Genomic DNA, 18,973 nt, shown 5'->3' with positions numbered 1-18,973 from the left:
GATTTTTTAATAGTTCCTCATGAAATTCAACTGACAATTACAATACACCCAACTCAGTGATAGTTCTATTCAGAGCAAAGATGATGCTATCTATTTGGCCTTCTGTTGTTGGCCTGACTTACCTCCAAGAATAAACTTGGAGATACTGGCCTTCAGATGGTCTTCCTTATATAAACGGTACTTCTTCCTACTGGCCTTTTGACCGGTCCAGTAGAGGAGGCATTTTAAGATTGGGCTGTCAGGATAGAGCCAAAACTTCTGTTTGCTGGGTGATCAGTTGAAGTAGGTTCATATGCCATAGAAACCAAGTGAGCTTTGGTATGAATGACATCATTAGGAAATTCAGGTGCCTAAATGGGCAGTTTCCTGAATAGGGAATTTAGGGGAGCACCTGCAGGCAAAGCCAGGAACAACTCTGCATTTGCATCAAATTAGAAAGCATTGAGCAGTTTTTTATTCCTAGCTTATTAAGATTTAAATTTACTGGCTTTTTACTCCCTAACTTACTAAGATTTAAATTTACTCTGGAGGGGTAGGTTAAAGCAGCCAGGCTTGTATGCTCTTGGTGGGAGTGTATATTGATACAAATGTTTTGGAAAGCAATTTGGCAATGTATTTCAAGATCTTCAAAGGCATTCATAGCATTTGACCTAGTAGTTCTACTTCTGGGAACTATCCCAAGGAAATAATTCTTTAAAAAAATTATTTTTTTCTAAGCCTCAGAAATTTTTAAGTATTATTTTTAATACTTTATTACTTCATTTGTAATATCAAGAAATTTAAGCAATTTAAATGTTTCACAGAAGGAGAATAGATAAACAAATATATTCTACTCAAAGGAATATATTAACACTCAAGCTAAAATATTTTTAAGAATACGTTGTAAGAAAATTTCTCAAAATGTTAAGTGAAAAAGCAAACTACAAAGAGTATAAACAATAGAAGTTGAACTGTATTTAAAAATATACTTAGAAGAGAGGACGCCTGGGTGGCTCAGTTGGTTAAGCATCTGCCTTCAGGCTCCAGTCATGATCCCAAGATCCTGGGATCAAGTCCCACATCAGGTTCCTTGCTCAGCAGAGAGCCTGCTTCTCCCTCTGCCTGCAGCTCCCCCTGCTTTTCTACATTCTGTCTCTGACATAACAAAATTTTTAAAAGTCTTTAAAAGTGACTACACACACACACACACACACATATACGTAGAAGAAAAGAATGGTGGGAAACACACCTAAGGAATAAATGTTCTTGGCTGTTAAATCTTTAAAAAAATACATAATTTTTGATGAGCACTTTCAAAAGGAAGACCTATAGAAATCTTCATATTCCCTAGGAAAGGGAGCTCTAGAGTAAAGAACTGAATCGCAGTTTTCATCCCTCAGAGCAACCAGGTCCTTCATTGAAGTCATACTTCCTAATAAGCATTCTGATTTCCATAGGAGGAAAAAAGTGCCCCTAGATGAAGGTCTCTAAAATCCCAACTCTTCAGTTACTATTACGAAGGCTGTGCTTCTGTTCTAAGTGAATAAAATGACATTTTGGTTTATTAGCTAGACTCCTCTGGATCTGATTGGCCTGAACCAGTCTCCCAAGAACCTGATTTTTGCTCATGAGTGGGATTAAATTGATTTATTGAACTTGGAAATCTGAGGTCCAGATCCTGGACTTCTTGATTCCCACCAAAGTGTATCAGTAAGCCTGGAGCACTGGTCACTCCATTAACAGTCTAACCCATTGTTTCAATGGCAAAAGAAGAAAGCAGAAATGAAAGGGAAAATAATATTTTTAAGTGATGAGCTAGTCTTTGAGTTAAAAAAAGAAGAAACTAGAAATACTGGTGGTCTTACCTTAAGCAGCAAATGCTTAAGAACTCATTTAGGAAAGCCTTTGATTATCGATCTTTAGTTTTTCTGGTAATGTAATCTATAGTATAATCTGGCTAAGTATATTCACTTCGTATTTGACTCACTGATTGAGCTTCTTTAGCAGTATTACATATTATATCATCAGGCTTTGTGTTTAACTCATATATTTATTTTTTCATAAAAGCTTTATTCATATATTATTCACATATAAAAATCATCCATTTTGAGTATATAATTCAGTATTCACAGAGTTGTGCAACCATCACCCAATCAATTTTAGAACATTTTCATCAGCCCAAAAAGAAGCCCAATACCCATTAGCAGTTGCTTCCAGTTTCCCTCCTAACCTTCTAGCCCAACTAATCTGCTTTCTGTCTTTTTAGTTTGTCTATTCTTGACTTTTCATATAAACCAAATCATGTAACGTGTGGTCTTTTGTCACTAGGTTCTTCAGTCAGTATGTTTTCAAAGTTTATCAATGTTATACTATGTATCAATACTTCATTTCTTTTTTATTATTCATTTCTTTTTACTTTATTTCTAAGGTTCCATTGCGTTTCTTTCTAAAATACCATGTTCGATTGATCCATTCATGTGGGGGTTTTTGTTTTTTTGTTTGTTTGTTTGTTTTAAAGATTTTATTTATTTATTTGACAGATCACAAGTAGACAGAGAGGCAGGCAGAGGGGTGGGGAGGGGGTTGGGAAGCAGGCTCCCTGCTGAGCAGAGAGCCCAATGCTGGACTCGATCCCAGGACCCTAAGACCATCACCCGAGCCGAAGGCAGCAGCCTAACCCACTGAGCCACCCAGGCACCCCCATTCATCTGTTTTTTGGACATTTTGATTGTTTCCAGTTTGGGGCTGAGATGAATGCCACTATGAACATTCACTGCCAGTGTTTATGTGGGCATATGTTTTTATTTTTCTTGGATACATATGTACCTAGGAGGAGAATTGCTGGGCCATATGGTAATTCCATATGTAACATTTTGAGGTACTCTCAGACAGTAGCTATACCATTTTATATTCCTAATGGCAATGTCTGAGGGCTTCAGTGTCCTCACATCCCTGCCAGCGCTTGTTATTCTCTGTAATAATGTATCTGATGATTGTAGCCATCCTAGTGAAGTATATCTCATTGTGGTTTTGATTTGCATTTCCCTGTTCACTGATGATTTGAGCATCTTTTCATGTCTTTATTATCCATTTGCATATCTTCTTTGGAGAAATGTCTATTCCGATTCCCTGTCCATTTTTTAATTGGGTTGTCTTTTATTATTAAGTTGTAAGAATTCTTTATTTGGGGGCCACTTGGGTGTCTCATTCTTTGTAAGCACGTGACTCTTGATTTCAGCTCATATCATGATCTCAGGATTGTGAGATTAAGCCTTGTGTCACACTTCTCCTTGGGCGTGAAGGCTGATTAAAATTCTCTTGCTCTCTTACCCTCTGCACCTCTCTTCCTTCTCTTTTCTCTCTCCCTCTCTAAAAAAAAATAAATTAAATATTAAAAAATTTTTTAATTCTTTTTTTATATAAGGCCTTTATTACATACAATTCATAGATATTTTCTCCTGTATGTTGTCTTTTCACTTTTTTGATAGTATCATTTGAAGCCCAGAAGTTTTTAATTTTGATGTCTATTTTTGTGTGTGTGTGCTTTTGGTGTCATAGCTAATAAACTGTTGCCTAATCCAAGGTCACAAAGATTTACATTTATGTGTTCTTCCTCTCTTTTTTTAATCTTTAATACAATCTTTTAAAAGAAGGCGATCGTTTTTTATTAAAGACATCATTTGAATTTTATCTTTGCTGAAATGCTGGGGAAGAGGAGCAGAGTTTTTAATTAACATAATTTATTATTGGTTTCAGAGTTACAGGTCTGTGATTCATCACTATTATACAATACCCAATGCTCATTACATCATATGCCCTCCTTAATGTCCACCACCCAGTTACCCCATCCATCCCTCCCCCACCCCTCCAGCAACCTTCAGTTTGTTTCTATGATTAAAAGTCTCTTATGGTTTGTCTCCCTCTCTGGTTTCATCTTGTTTTATTTTTTTCTTCTCTTTCCCTATGATCCTCTGTTTTATTTCTTAAATTCCACATATCAGTGAGATCATGTAATAGTTATCTTTCTCTGATTGACTTATTTTACTTAACATAATAACCTCTAGTTCCATCCACTTCATTGCATATGGCAAGATTTAGGGTGTTTTGGTAGCTGAGTAATATTCCATTGTGTATATATATATACACCACATCTTCTTTATCCATTAATCTGTCAATGAACATCTGGGTTCTTTCCATAGTTTGGCTATTGTGGACACTGCTGCTATAAACATTGGGGTGCAAGTGCCCCTTTGGATCACTACATTTGTATCTGGTATAGTATACTGGGTAAATACCAAGTACTGCAGTTGCTGGGTCATGGGGTAGCTCTGTTTTCAACTTTTTGAGGAACCTCCATACTGTTTTCTAGAGTGGCTGCACCAGCTTGCATTCCCACCAACAGTGTAGGAGGGTTCCTTTTCTCTGTATCCTCACCAACATCTGTCATTTCCTGACTTGTTAATTTTAGCCATTTTGACTGGTGTGAGGTGGTATCTTACTGTGGCTTCAATTTGTATTTCCCTGATGCCACGTGATGTGGAGCATTTTTTTCATGTGTCTATTGGCCATTTGTATGTCTTCTTTGAAGAAATGTCTCTTCATGTCTTCTGCCCATTTCTTGATTGGGTTATTTGTTCTTTGGTTGTTGAGTTTCATAAATTCTTTATAAATTTTGGATACTAGCCCTTTATCTGATAAGACTTTTGCAAATATCTTCTCCCATTCTGTCAATTTTGGTTTTGTCCACTGTTTCCTTGCTGTGCAAAAGCTTTTTATCTTGATGAAGTCCCAGTAGTTCATTTTTGCCTTTGTTTCCCTTGCTTTTGGAGATATTTCTAGCAAGAAGTTGCTGCAGCCGAGGTTGAAGATGTTGCTGCCTGTGTTCCCTTTTAGGATTTTGATGGATTCCTGTTCCACATTTAGGTCTTTCATCCATTTTGAGTCTATTTTTGTGAGTGGCATAAGGGAATGGTCCAGTTCCATTCTAATGCATGTGGCTGTTCAATTTTCCCAAACACCATTTGTTGAAGAACTATCTTTTTTCCATTGGATATTCTTTCCTGCTTTGTTGAAGATCAGTCGACCATAGAGTTGAGGGTCCATTCCTGGACCCTCCATTCTGTTCCGTTGATCTATGTGTCTGTTTTTGTGCCAATACCATACTATCTTGATGATTACAGCTTTGAAATAGAGTTTGAAATCTGACATTGTGATGTCACCAGTTTTGTTTTTCTTTTTCAACATTCCTTCGGCTATTTGGAGTCTTTTCTGGTTCCATACAAATTTTAGGATTATTTGTTTCAGCTCTGTGAAAAACGTTGATGGTATTTTGATAGGGATTGCATTGAAACTATAGATTGCTCTAGGTAGCACAGACATTTTAACATTACTTGTTCTTCCAGTCCATGAACATGGAACATTTTTTCATTTCTTTGTGTCTTTCTCAATTTCTTTCATGAGCTTTCTATAGTTTTCAGAGTATAGATCCTTTGCCTCTTTGGTTAGGTTTATTCCTAGGTATACTACAGTTTTGGATGCAATTGTAAATGGAATGACTCCTTAATTTTCTCTGTCTTCTGTCTCATTGTCAGTGTATAAAAATGCAACTGATTTCTGTGCAGTGATTTTATATCCTGCCACTTTGCTGAATTCCTGTATGAGTTCTACCAATTTTTGGGTGGAGTCTTCTGGGTTTCCTCATATGTCATCTGCAGAGAGTGAGAGTTGACTTCTTTGACGATTTGGATGCCTTTAATATTAGTCTTTTTGTTGTCTGATTGCTGAGGCTAGGACTTTCAGGACTATGTTGAATAGCAGTAGTGATAATGGACATCTCTGTCATGTTCCTGACCTTAGGGGGCAAAATCTCAGTTTTTGCCAAATGAGAATGATATTTGCTATAGGCTTTTCATAAATGGCTTTAATGATATTAAGGTATGTTCTCTCTGTCCCTCCACTGTGAAGAGTTCTAATCAAGAAAGGATGCTGTACTTTGTCAAATGCTTTTTCTGCATCTCTTGAGAAAATCATGTGGTTCTTGTACTTTCTTTATTTATGTATTGTATCACATTGATTTGTGGATGTTTAACCACCCTTGCAGCCCAGGAATAAATCCCACTTCCTTGTGGTGAATAATCCTTTTAATGTACTGTTGGGTCCTATTGGCTAGTATTTTGGTGAGAATTTTTGCATCCGTCTTCATCAGGGGTATTGGTCTGTAATTCTCCATTTTGGTGGGGTCTTTGTCTGGTTTTGGGATCAAGGTAATGCTGGCCTCATAGAGTTTGGAAGTTTTCCTTCATTTCTATTTTTTTAAACATCTTCAGAAGATTAGGTATTAATTATTCTTTAAATGTTTGGTGGAGGGGCGCTTGGGTATCTGCCTTTGTCTTAGGTCATGATCCCAGGGTAATGGGATCAAGCCGCACCTCCAGCTCCCTGCTTGGCGGGAAGCCTGCTTCTCCCTCTCTCACTCTCACTGCTTGTGTTCCCTCTCTGTCTCTCTTTGTCAAATAAATGAATAAATCTTTAAAAATAAATCAGTGAATGAATGAATGAATGTTTGGTGGAATTCCCCCTGGGAAGCCATCCAGCCTTAGACTCTTGTTTATTGGGAGTTGTTTTTGTTTTTGTTTTAAGATTTTATTTATTTATTTGACAGAGAGACACAGCAAGAGAGGGAACACAAGCAGGGGGAGTGGGAGAGGGAGAAGCAGGCTCCCCGCTGAGCAGAGCCCGATTTGGGGCTTGATCCCAGGACCCTGGGATCATGACCTGAGCTGAAGGCAGACGCTTAACAACTGAGCCACCCAGGTGTCCCTGTTGGGAGATTTTTTATTACTGCTTCAAATTCCATAGTTTGTAGTCCCTAGGAATGCATCCATTTTCTTCCAGATTGTCTAGTTTGTTGCCATTTGTTGCTCATACTATGTGCTTACAATTGTTTGTATTTCTTCAGTGTTGGTTGTGATCTCTTCTCTTTCATTCATGATTTTTATTTATTTGGGTCCTTTCTTTTTTTGTTAAGTCTGGCTAGGGGGGTTATCAGTCTTAATAATTCTTTCAGAGAACCAGCTCCTACTTTTGTTGATCTGTTCTCCTGTTCTTTTGGTTTCTATTTCATTGATTTCTTCTCTAATCTTTATTATTTCTCTTCTTCTCCTGGATTTAGGCCTTACTTGCTGTTCTTTCTCCAGGTTTTTTTTTAGTTGTAAGGTTAGTTTGTATAGCTGAGACCTTTCTTATTTCTTGAGAAAGGCTTGTATCACTATATATTTCCCTCTTAGGACCACCTTTGCTGCATCCCAAAGATTTTGATGTTGTCTTTTCATTATCATTCATTTCTATGAATTTTTAAAAATTCTTCTTTAATTTCCTTGTTGACCCATTCATTCTGTAGTGGGATGCTCTTTTGAGTCCTTTCCAACTTTCCTCTTGTGATTGAGTTCCAGTTTCAAAGCACTGTGATCTAAAAATATGCAGGGAATGATCCCAGTCTTTGGTACTGGTTGAGACCTGATTTGTGACCCAGGATGTTACCTATTCTGAAGAATGTTCCATGTACACTTGAGAAGAATATGTGTTCTGTTGCTTTAGGATGGAATGTTCTGAATATATCTGTGAAGTCCCTCTGGTCCAGTGTGTCATTCAAAGCCCTTATTTCTTTGTTGGTCTTCTGCTTAGATGATCTGTCCATTGTAGTTAAGGGGGTGTTAGAGTCCCCAACTATTGTATTATTATCGATGTGCTTCTTTAATTTTGTTATTAATCGGCTTATGTAATTGGCTTCTCCCATGTTAGGGGCATAAATACATATAATTGGTAATTTTCTTGTTGAATAGACCCTTTATTTATGATACAGTGTTTTTCCTCATCTCTTTTTACAGTCTTTGGGTTTTTTATATAATGTTTTATTATGTTGTGTTAGTCACCATACAGTACATCATTAATTTTTGATGTAGTGTTCATGGTTTGCATATAACACCCCGTGCTCCATGCAATACATGCCCTCCTTAATACCCATCACCAGGCTCACCCACCTCCCCACCCCTTCCCCTTTCTATTACGTGTAAAGTGACTGTTACTATATTTGTCTTTCTTCCTTTCTGATATATGTTAATTTGGGGCTCTTTCCTTAGAGGATCCCTTTTAATAGTTCTGGTAGGGCTGATTTGCTGGTCACAAATTCTTTACGTTTCTGTTCGTCCTGGAAGATTTTTTATCTGTCCTTCTATTTTGAATAACATCCTAGCTGGATAAAGTATTCTTGGCTGCATATTTTTCTCATTTAGCTCCCTGAATATATCATGCCAGTCCTTTTTGGCCTGCTAGGTCTCTGTGGACAGGTCTGCTGCCAATCTGTGTTTCTCCCTTGTAGGTTACAGATCTCTTGCCCAGATCTGCTCTCAGGATTTTCTCTTTGTCTCTGAGGTTTGTAAGTTTCACTAGTATTTGTCAGGGTGTTGACCGTTTTTATTGATTTTGAGGGGCGTTCTCTCTGCCTCCTGGACTTTGATGCATGCTCCCTTCCCGAGATTGGGAAGTTCTCCACTGTAATTTGCTCCAATATGCCTTTTGCTGTCTCTGTCTGTCTTTCCTCTTCTTGTGGGTTCCCAGTTATTCTAATACTGTTTCACTTTATGGCATCACTTATCTCTCGAATTCTCCCTTCTTGATCCAGTAGCGGTTTATCTCTCTTTTTCTCAGCTTCTTTATTCTCTATCATTTGGCCTTCTGTATCACTAATTCTCACTTTTGCGTCATTTATCCTCGCAGTTAGAACCTCTATTTTTTATTGCATCTCATTAATAGCCTTTTTGATTTCGACTTGGTTAGATTTTAGTTCTTTTATTTCTCCAGAAAGGGATTCTCTAGTGATTTCTATTCTTTTCGCTTTTTGCTTTTTTTCTGTCTTCTATGCTTTTTTCAAGTCTAGCTAGTATCTTTATAATCATTATATTATAATCAGAACTCTAGTTCTGACATATTACTTATGTCCATACTGATTAGGTCCCTGGCAGTCAGTACTGCCTCTAATTCTTTTTTTTTGAGGTGAATTTTTCTGTCTTGTCATTCTATCCAGAGAAGAACAGATGAACAAGAGAACAGAATATTAAAATGGCAACAATAACCCCAGAAAAATATACACTGAACAAATCAGAAGAGACCCAAAACCAGGAGAAAAAAATATATATATAATTAGACATATGAGCAGAATAGAGCAATACACTGGATTCTGTGTGTATCTTGGTCTCTTTTTTAGAAAGCTAGATCCCAAAATTGTAAAGAAGAAAATCTGTGTGTACAAAAATAAAATCAACTACAGTGAAACGATAGAATGTAATGTAAAAATGGAAATTAAAAGACAAGAAAAAGCAAAAGAGGAAAAAAAACCCAGAACAACAACAACAACAAAAAAAAAAAAAAAAAAAGGAAGGGATATAAACAAACAGGTGAACAGAACAGAGCAATACACTATCTCCTGAGTGTCTTTTGGTGAGTTTGTTAGAAGAAACTACATCTCAAAATTGTAAAGAAAGAAAAACTTATATATACAAAAATAAAACTAAGTACATTGAAAGGATAGAATGTAAAAAACAAAAATAATGGAAGAAAAAAACAATAAAAAGGGAATATGATCAGACAGGTGAATAGAACAGTCATATACAAGATTTTGGGTGTATTTTGGTCTGTTAGAAGAAACTGCATCTCAAAAATTGTAAAGAAAGAAAAAAGGTGTGTGTGTGTATATATATATGTATATGTATATATATGTGGATGATCAAATACAACGAAGGGATAGAATATAACTGTAAAAATGAAAATGAAGATGTAAAAAAAGAGTTGATAAAGTAAGAAATTGGTTGAAAAAGGAAAGGAAAAAAGTTAAAGTTGAAAGACTAAGAATCATGGGGAAAAAACATGCATTCTATATGCTGTATTCCCCTAGGGCTGGAGTTTTGCAATTCTCATTGATCTAGAAACTTGGTCTTGGCTGGATGTTCTTGCTGATCTTCTGGGGGAGGGGCCTTTTGCATTGATTCTGAAGTGTCTTTTCCCCAGGCGAAATTGCACCATCCTTGCTAGGGGCCAGGCTAAGTTATCTGCTCCGGTTTGCTCTGTGTGCCTTTTATTCCCTGAAGGCTTTTGGTACACTTTTCAAAGATGAGAATGAAAATGACAACCTCCCAGTCCCTGGCCCCAGAGCCAGCGCTCTGGGCCCGACCTCTCAGGGAACCCTCAGATAAAACAATCAGTCACTCCTGTACCCCTGGCCTTCATCCGAAATCCCGGCCTGTGACCTAGTGTTTCTCTCTCAGGCGCACAGCCCTGTTTGGAGTCTCCAAACCCTGTGGACTCCTTCCTCCTGGGTGAGGAAGGTGGGGTCTTGCTAGTTCTGCTTGTTGGGCCCCTGCTCAGAGAGCAGTTGCTTGACTGTGCCGTAGATCAAGGTTATGGTAGCCCTGAGCTGAGAGCCCACAAGTGGGCTCACTCTGCAGCCACCTTCCCTATCCTGATCCCTGGGAGCTCTGCCACACTCAGGCACCCCCAGTCTCCCTGTGACCTTGAGGGATCCTGAGACCACACTGTCCCAGCTAGGTTCCACCCCCACTTAGCCACCTGAGCAGCATCCCTCACTGGAGCAGACTTCTAAAAGTTCCAATTTTGTGTTCTGCTGCTCTATCACTTGCTGGTCGCCAGCTGAGGTAGGCTCCCTTCCCTCCCCCTCCCCCCACAGTTAATCTTCCCACTATCGCCTGGGATTCACTTTTCCACACCTCCTGCCTTGCAGAAAGCGGTGGCTTTTCTTTTGTAGAGTTGCAGCTCTTCTTTTCTTAGATCTCTGGTTGAATTCGCAGGTGTTCAGAATGATTTGATAGCTATCTTGCTGAATTCCTGGGACCAGATGAAATTAAAGTCTCCTGCTCCTCCACCATCTTGGACTCCTGCCCCCATTTATCTTTTCTTCTAAGAGTTTTATAGTTTTAATTATTATATTTTGGGTTTTGATCCATTTTGAGTTAATTTTTTTTTGTACTTGACATAAGGAAGTTTCTAACTCTATATTCTTTTTTTTTTACTTTTTTTTTTTTTTTTTTTTTAAGAGAGAGTGAGCACAGGCAGACAGAGTGGCAGGCAGAGGCAGAGGGAGAAGCAGGCTTCCTGCCGAGCAAGGAGCCCGATGTGGGACTTGATCCCAAGACACTGGGATCATGACCTAAGCCGAAGGTGGCTGCTTAACCAACTGAGCCACCCAGGCATCCCCTAACTCTATTCTTTTGTATGCAACTATCAAGTTGTCCCAGCACCATTTATTGAAAAGACGGTTATTTTTCCATTGAATTGTCTTGACATCCTTTTTGAAAATCAAGTATCTATAAATGTAAGGATTTATTTCTAGAGTGAACTCTATTCCATTGGGCTACATGTCCATGCATTTATTTTTAAAATCATTCTACAAAGATTTATTGAGTATCTTTATATGCCAAGCATTGCATGACATGTGCATGTTACTTGCTTTTGGGAGCTTAGCTGTTCCTCTTTGAAGCCCAAGCCTTCTCAAAGAAACATATTCTAACAGGATCTTGCATCTCTTTTTCTTAATGAATATAAGATGATTCCTTTCATAGCCATACCCATGGATGTCTCCATGTACATCTCTGATTTGTACACAGTCTTTTGGAAATTTGTTTCTCTGTTTCATAAATGTTCAGAAGTCTGAGTGTGGTTTAGAAGGCGTGGAAGAATGAAAATTGGTCTGGGATAGTCCAGTGGACGTACTGAAGATGAGGTTAGCATTAGAGTGATAGGAAGATCTGCCACCATGATGAGGGCTCCTGGCAGGTATGGAATGGCCCACATGCAACTTGAAATGTCCAGGAAGTTGGTAAGTGTAATTGCTGCCAGTAGGAAGGCTGGAGAGAAACCACAGAGGAGTGAGGGTAAAAGAGCCTGCTGGTTTGGTACCCATAATTCTGCTTCCTGATTTTACTTTAGGAGCAGTTCCCTACAAGTATAAAGTTACAACAAGAAAATGACGCTTACAGATAATGGCTTATTGCTGGGTTTAAGATGACCTAAAGGAGGCAAGAGTTTTTTGTAATGGTGGTGGCTGGTTTCTTGTGATTGTGATTGTGGGAATTGAAAGGAGAAGCCAAAGAAATTTAAACTTAGCAGAATTTAATGATTTCCAAAAACTAAGGATTCCAGTGTTAAAACTTCTGCCAGTGCTTATTGTAATGCACAAGGTGAGAATGGTTTAATAAAGACAATAAGCTTTGATTACCATATGCTTATTGGCAAAATATTCGAGTGAATTTTAAAAAATAATTTAACCATTAGATAATACCTTGATATATATAGTACAGATAATACATATGATATGTAAGAGTTGCTAATGTTCATTGGATACAAATACAGTTGATTTCCCTTCTATAGGTGCCTATTCATTTTTGAAACCCATATTATAAAATGACCTTTCAGTGTCTAATTTTAGAGGTTAAGCAATGGTTTTGTTTTCTCTATATGATAAATGTAAAATATATTGCACTTGGCCAGTGATTTTGAAAGGCTTAAGAAAGGTACCTAGATCCATGTTATGCTGTTGCCATTAACAATATTGTTCTGGGGTGGAGGGAGGCAATATTAGTGTTTTGGAGGGGGAAAGTTGGGGTTTGGGGTTGTCTTTTTTTTTTTTAGATTTTATTTATTTATTTATCAGAGAGAGAACACACACAAGCAGGAGGAGCAGCAGGCAGAGAGAGAAGCAGGCTCCCCACTGAGCAAGGAGCCTGATGCAGAACTCGATCCCAGGACCCTGGGATCATGACTAAGCCAAAGCTAGACACTTAACTGACTGAGCCATCCAGGCATCCCTGGAGGAAAAAAGTTTTTAATATTGACTGTACTGAAAGACATTTTATATAAAGTTTCAGTTGCTCAAGATGGTTTTATGTCTTAACATTAAAATTAAATGTTTCAGAAAATGTATTACATGTTGAAACTTAGTACAATATACATTTATTTACCCACCCTAAAATTTCTTTCAGGAATCGTTCCATCTTCTGTTGTCCTGACTTCCTTCCAGGTGATGTCAAGAGTTTTTCTGATATGGGCAGTAACACATAGTGTCAAAGAGGTGAGTGTTTACATTGACTAAAATAAAGTAATACCAAGAATGCTAGTCAATGCTAGTCAACATTTCTGTTTCTTGTGTGTGTTAGGGCTACAGATTGGAACTCTAGGTCATCACTGTAGCCCAAATGAAATGCATATTCGCTATGAGAATTGGATTACTGGTGGGGAAACGTACCCCAAATATGCAGTGTTGTTAAAGAGAAGAGTGGTTAAATGATAACGTCCTGCAGGCTTAGTTCCCATAGAGAGATTTGGACAATATGGATGTGGTCTGCACTTCAGTTATATTTTTGGGGTATCTTGTTTGTTTCAGCATACTGAACTGGACATCTGCATCCTTATAGTGGAACTGTTGGGGGAGTAGGGGGTATTAATTCAGTCCAGAGCAGTCCTCTTTATAGGACCAGGAGAAACAAACTTGTTTCCACCCCACCCACCAGGATTAATGGAATTCTCAAACGTGCTGACTCTAGTGGTTCTGGAAGGGAAGTGCTCTTCTGAGGGGTGTGGGATAGTACGTACCCCCAGCAGGCCCAGGGATACTGGGAAAAAGCCAGCAGTACTGTCAGTGTGAATCGACAACCAAGCTTCATTTCCCAGTATGGGAGAAGGAGATTGTTTTCCTGTATGTTTTTTGCTTTTTAAAAGTCATTTATTTCTTGTTAATGTCACCTTGAGGTAGAGTACCTGTAGCCACCAGGAGGATTCATTTTTCAGTTTTTCTGTCCCAGACATCAGCAGTATTGGAATCTGTGGGGCTCATGAAATGTGCTTATCCATTAGCATTATTCTAGTGTTTTCTTTGTCTTCTATTCTCCCAAAACCTCTGTCAAAACATTTTGTTTTTCAGAATTTATTTTGACAGTTTCATTTGAATTTCAGTGAGGTTTTTTCTTTTAACTTTTTATTGGCATATGATATACAAACAGAAGAACGCATGTGGCTAATAAGTTTTTAACCAAAGCTGATTAAGCTATTATTTTTGTTACATTCATATAAATTTGCTGATCCAAAGGCTTTTTTTAAACTTCTCTTACTTCTCTAAGGTATCTAAACTTTATATGCAAGAATGTCAAAACAGTAATGTACTTTTTAAAAATTTTATTTTAATTCCAGTGTAGTATAGTTAACATACAATATTATATTATTTTCAAGTATACAATAATCTAGTGATTCAACAGTGCTGTACATTACTCAGTGCTCATCCTGATAAGTGTGTTCTTAATCCCCCTTCACCTCTTTCACCCATCCCTTCTCTGATAACCATCTGTTCATCCGTTTGCTACAGTTAAGACTCTGTTTTTTGGTTTGTCCCTTTTTCCTTTGTTCATGTAATCATATACTTTTTAAAAAGTGATCTCATTGCTTTAAAGAATAAAGTTTTTTAAAAAGACACATAAATCCTTTTTGAAATTTTTTTATTTAAATTCAATTTAGTTAATGTATGGCATATTATAAGTTTCAAAGGTAGAATTTAGTGATTCATCAGCTGCATATAAGGGGACTGCTCATTAAATCAAATGCCCTCCTTAATGCCCATCACTGAATTATCCCATATCCCCACCCACTGCCCCTCCAGCAATCCTCAGTATGTTTCCTATAGGTCTATATAGTCCTATAGTCCTACAGTCTATAGCCCTGTAGTCTCTTATGGATTCCTCCCTCTCTGGTTTTTGTCTTATTTTATTTTTTCTTCCCTTCCCCTATGTTCATCTGTTTTGTTTCTTTAATTCCACATATGAGTGAAATCATGTGGTATTTGTCTTCTCTGACATATTTTGCTTAGCATAATACTCTCTAGTTCCATCCATATTGTTGCCCATGGCAAGGCTTCTTTTTTTTTTGGTGGCTGAGTAATATTCATATATATACATATATATGTGTGTATATATATATGTCATATCTTCTTTTTCCATTCATCTGTTGATAGATATCTGGTCTCTTTCCATAGTTTGGCTATTGTGGACATTGCTGCTATAAACATGGAGGTGTATGTGCTCCTTTGAATCACTATTTTTGTATCCTTTAGATAAATACCCAGTAGTGCAATTGCTGGGTCATAGGGTAGCCCTATTTTCAACTTTATGAGGAATCTCCACACTGTTTTCCAGGGTGACTGCACTCGTTTGCATTCCCAGCAGCAGTGTAAGAGGGTTCCCCTTTCTCCACATCCTTGCCAACATCTGTCATTTCTGACTTGTTAATTTTAGCCATTCTTACTGTTGTGAGGTGGTATCTCATAGTGGTTTTGATTTGTGTTTCCCTGATGCTGAGTGATATGGAGCATTTTCTCATGTGTCTGTTGGCCATTTGTATATCTTCTTTGAAAAAATGTCTATTTGTGTCCTCTAGGCATGTATCCTAATGAGGCGAATTGCCCTTTTCTCACTCTTGTTTGTTTATGGAGTAAGGAAAAGTTACTTTACTTATACCGTGTAAGCTCTCCATTTCAAAGTTCTACAAATCATCATTTTTAACCAGTATTTCTTCCTCCCTTACTTATGTATTTACATTATTTCCTTTTTATTTTAAGTACCAACTCATTAACTTCCTGATAGTCTCAAGTGATCTAAACTATTTTTCTGGTAGGAGCTCATTCATAGTCTTAAACAGGTAATAATGTAGTTTCAGGAATTAAATGTTAGGTACATGAAAACAGTATTGTCAGCTACAGGCTATGTAATCGCTTTGCCTAAATAATTAGATATTAATTGTTCAGGTGCTAATGCTCCACTGATAGATTATTTCTGGCCTCAGATTTTTTTTCTCCACTCTTCTGCCTTAATCACTCTTTTCCTTTTCTCCTTCTGGCAGAGGGGGTAACAGGTAACTCTAAAATGCTTATAATTCGTTTCAAGCAGTTTTGTTTGCCATATTACCAACATTTGCCATATTAGCAACATTTGCCAGGATTTCCTGGTTCTGTTTGCCATATTAGCAACATTTGCCAGGATTTCCTGAGCGATCATTAAGACTGTTTGGCTTAAAAGCTATTAACTGTGTGAATTACAGACAGGTACGGGGACCTGGCTATTGTCCTCAGTAACCATACTACCTGATAGATGCAGATTTGACTATTTCAGATGGTTCATATATAGTGTCCTATTTGAGCTCTGCAGTAAGTTGTGCACTTGTTATATTTGCATATTCCAAATTGTTTCTCTGCAACCAAACATACCTAGTTTCCACTATCACTGACATACCATTTTCTTAAAAATGCGGTGCAGTTAATTGTGTTGTCTTTCTGCCATCTCTTGGGTCCTCTTCCTTTCACATACACCCTACTAATTAGTTGACTTGCTCCTTTCTCATGTAATTAGGATTTAGTGTTTCTGCTGTCCAGGGATCATTGTTCTCTTTTCCTTGTTCCTCTTTTCTTTCATTATTTTGTTTGCAGTGTAGATGCCCTCCCAGCTCACCCCAGGTCATCGATAGCTAATGTGAAGAGCCGGTTGCTGTGGCATTTCAGAGGCCAGTCTGCTTTCTGTCACCTGGTCCTCAGTCCCTGCTCTTGGTCAAATCCTATTTTTCCTGCCTTAGAGTCTCATATTAGCTATAATTCACTTTGTTCTATATAACAGTACTTATGGCTTCCCTGCTAAACTTCCATTCTTCTGTTTCCTGAAACATCATTGAACTATCCTTATTTCCCTTATGTTCATCTCTGTTTATTTTAACAGTGGGAACCACACAACTAACACATAAAGAAATTGATGTCAGAAATAACTGCTTTATAAAATATATCTCACTTTCTCATAGTCATGTTCAAATTCTTTTTTTTTTTAAATTAATTAATTTATTTATTTTTTTATTTGACAGAGATCACAAGTAGGCAGAGAGGCAGGCAGAGAGAGAGAGAGAGGAAGGGAAGCAGGCTCCCTGCTGAGCAGAGAGCCCGATGTGGGGCTCGATCCCAGGACCCTGGGATCATGACCTGAGCCGAAGGCAGAGCCTTTAACCCACTGAGCCACCCAGGCGCCCCAGTAATGTTCAAAGTCTTATTCTACTTTCATTCTCAGCTTGTTTTTACATCCTATTCTCCTCTAACTTGGTAAGAATTCTTCACATTTATAGCATTATATTTGGATATGGACTCTTTCTACCCCCTTTCTCTGGACTTCTCATATTTTCCATGCTCATTCCCCTTGTTTTTCTGTAATTGTACGTGGTGTCCTAAGGTGGGGCTTATATACCTTTTAAGACTAGATTTTACCTTTTTTATATGTGAGATATATTTCCTTTTAACAGGCTTTATAGGACATATAGGACATGCATCTCACTGGTCATTTTAATTCTCTACCCATGGAATGTTGGTCACATAAGTGTTGCCGTGTACATCATAGAACCAGAAGGTGACCAGATGGTTTTCTATTATGATATAAAAGGACTCACCCAACAGTTAGTGTGATATCTTGATTGGCAGGATATTAAAGAAATAATTGTGGTCTCTTCAATGAAAAGCTTTTCTTAACTAAGTATAGCAAATAACCTCATTTTTTTCCTTCTAAAGAGCACATATGAGCATAGTAAAGCTTCTGACAAAAATGATAAGCTCAGGGTGGGAGGTAGGATGTAGGAATCAGCAATTCTAGCTGACCTCTTTCCTTTCGACTTTTCCTACCTGTGTCCCAGGCTTGGACTGGCTCCTTCTCCATCTCTTAGCCAGGCTGGCCACTGCTGCTGCCACATGAGACCACTAGGGGCTTTTTTTTCCCTCACACTGTATTTGAGTCTGTCCATTCTCTCCTCATTGAGCTGAAACAAGACTGGCATTTTTCAAAGTGAACTGCAGTGGAAAATGCTACCTTCTATCCCTCACTATAAACCCCCCTTCAAAAACACATGTGTTCATAGAGCATATATTCTTCTTTTGTTCAAAAGTAGCTATGCTGGTCCCCAGTTTCCTAGATACATAAATGAGCCACTGTCCCTTTTTCTGACCCAGCCCTCTTAGAAGAAGTCATCCAAATCCTTGTTGGAGTTCTCAATTGAAGATCACGATGTTCTGAGGAGAAATCCCTGGGCAGTAGTTGAGAAAGAAGTTGCTGGACTCTCACTGTGACTTTAGCCCAAGTGCACTGAATACCATCTACAGTCTACTAGTAATAGCTTGCATAAAATAAAGCTATACCCTGCTTGAGTGCTGAGTGCTGAGCCTTGTCTCCTTTCTTCCTCACCCTCTGCCACCAATGGAGAAAGGGATGTTTTCCTGCATTCTTCCAGAATGTTCTGTGAGTTCTCCTCCTCTTACCAGTCATCTGTTTCCCATCTCTTTTTGGCATGCTACTGGGCTTTGTGATACTTAATCTGCCATTTTTGTCAACTTCTCAGTGAGATGCTTACAAAAAGCTTGCAATCAGTGTTTAAGAAAGTAACCTCCAGTTTTTTATCATTCTACTGATCTCTGTTTGATGCATTGCAGTTTACAGAAGGCTTTATTAAGATATATTATGATCATTCACTCTTGATAACTGTCCCTTGAGGTAGGTTGTAGCCTTCAGTTAGAGTTCAGAAACTAGAGAAGCAATGTGATTGTCACACATCCAAATAAGCAGAATTGGGAATGGACTTCTGATTCCAAAGTTTTCCCTCTATATCAGAGCTTCCTTCTCACCGTTTAAGTCGTGGTATGAACACAACCTTATTTTTGGGTGCTGACCATGCTTTCTTTATCCCAAATGGAGTGGAAAACCCCTGTCTCAGATGCAGGAACACATGCGTCTGAAGCAGTTCTAGCATGCCGCACGCATGCTGAGCTAGGATTCTCAGACTGATCATCTCTCTGTATATGAAGTGTACGTATGAGCTGTGGGCTCTGGGCGCTCGTCGGAGGCACATTGCCCACTTGCTCCTCTGT

At 38.2% G+C, this 18,973-nt stretch overlaps 1 protein-coding gene across 1 annotated transcript in view; it reads left to right on the top strand.

The window, feature by feature from the left end:
- The window catches only part of HACD2 (3-hydroxyacyl-CoA dehydratase 2), a 121,390-nt gene that overhangs the window by 72,536 nt on the left and 29,881 nt on the right, over positions 1-18,973 (top strand). Inside the window, exon 4 of the mRNA XM_032335393.1 lies at positions 13,029-13,117. Coding sequence (XP_032191284.1) covers positions 13,029-13,117 — 89 coding nt within the window. The remainder of the gene's footprint in view (positions 1-13,028; positions 13,118-18,973) is intronic.

The sequence above is a fragment of the Mustela erminea genome, chromosome 1 (assembly GCF_009829155.1).
Source record: "Mustela erminea isolate mMusErm1 chromosome 1, mMusErm1.Pri, whole genome shotgun sequence".
NCBI lineage: Eukaryota > Metazoa > Chordata > Mammalia > Carnivora > Mustelidae > Mustela > Mustela erminea.
This window is presented reverse-complemented; position numbering and strand designations above follow the sequence as displayed.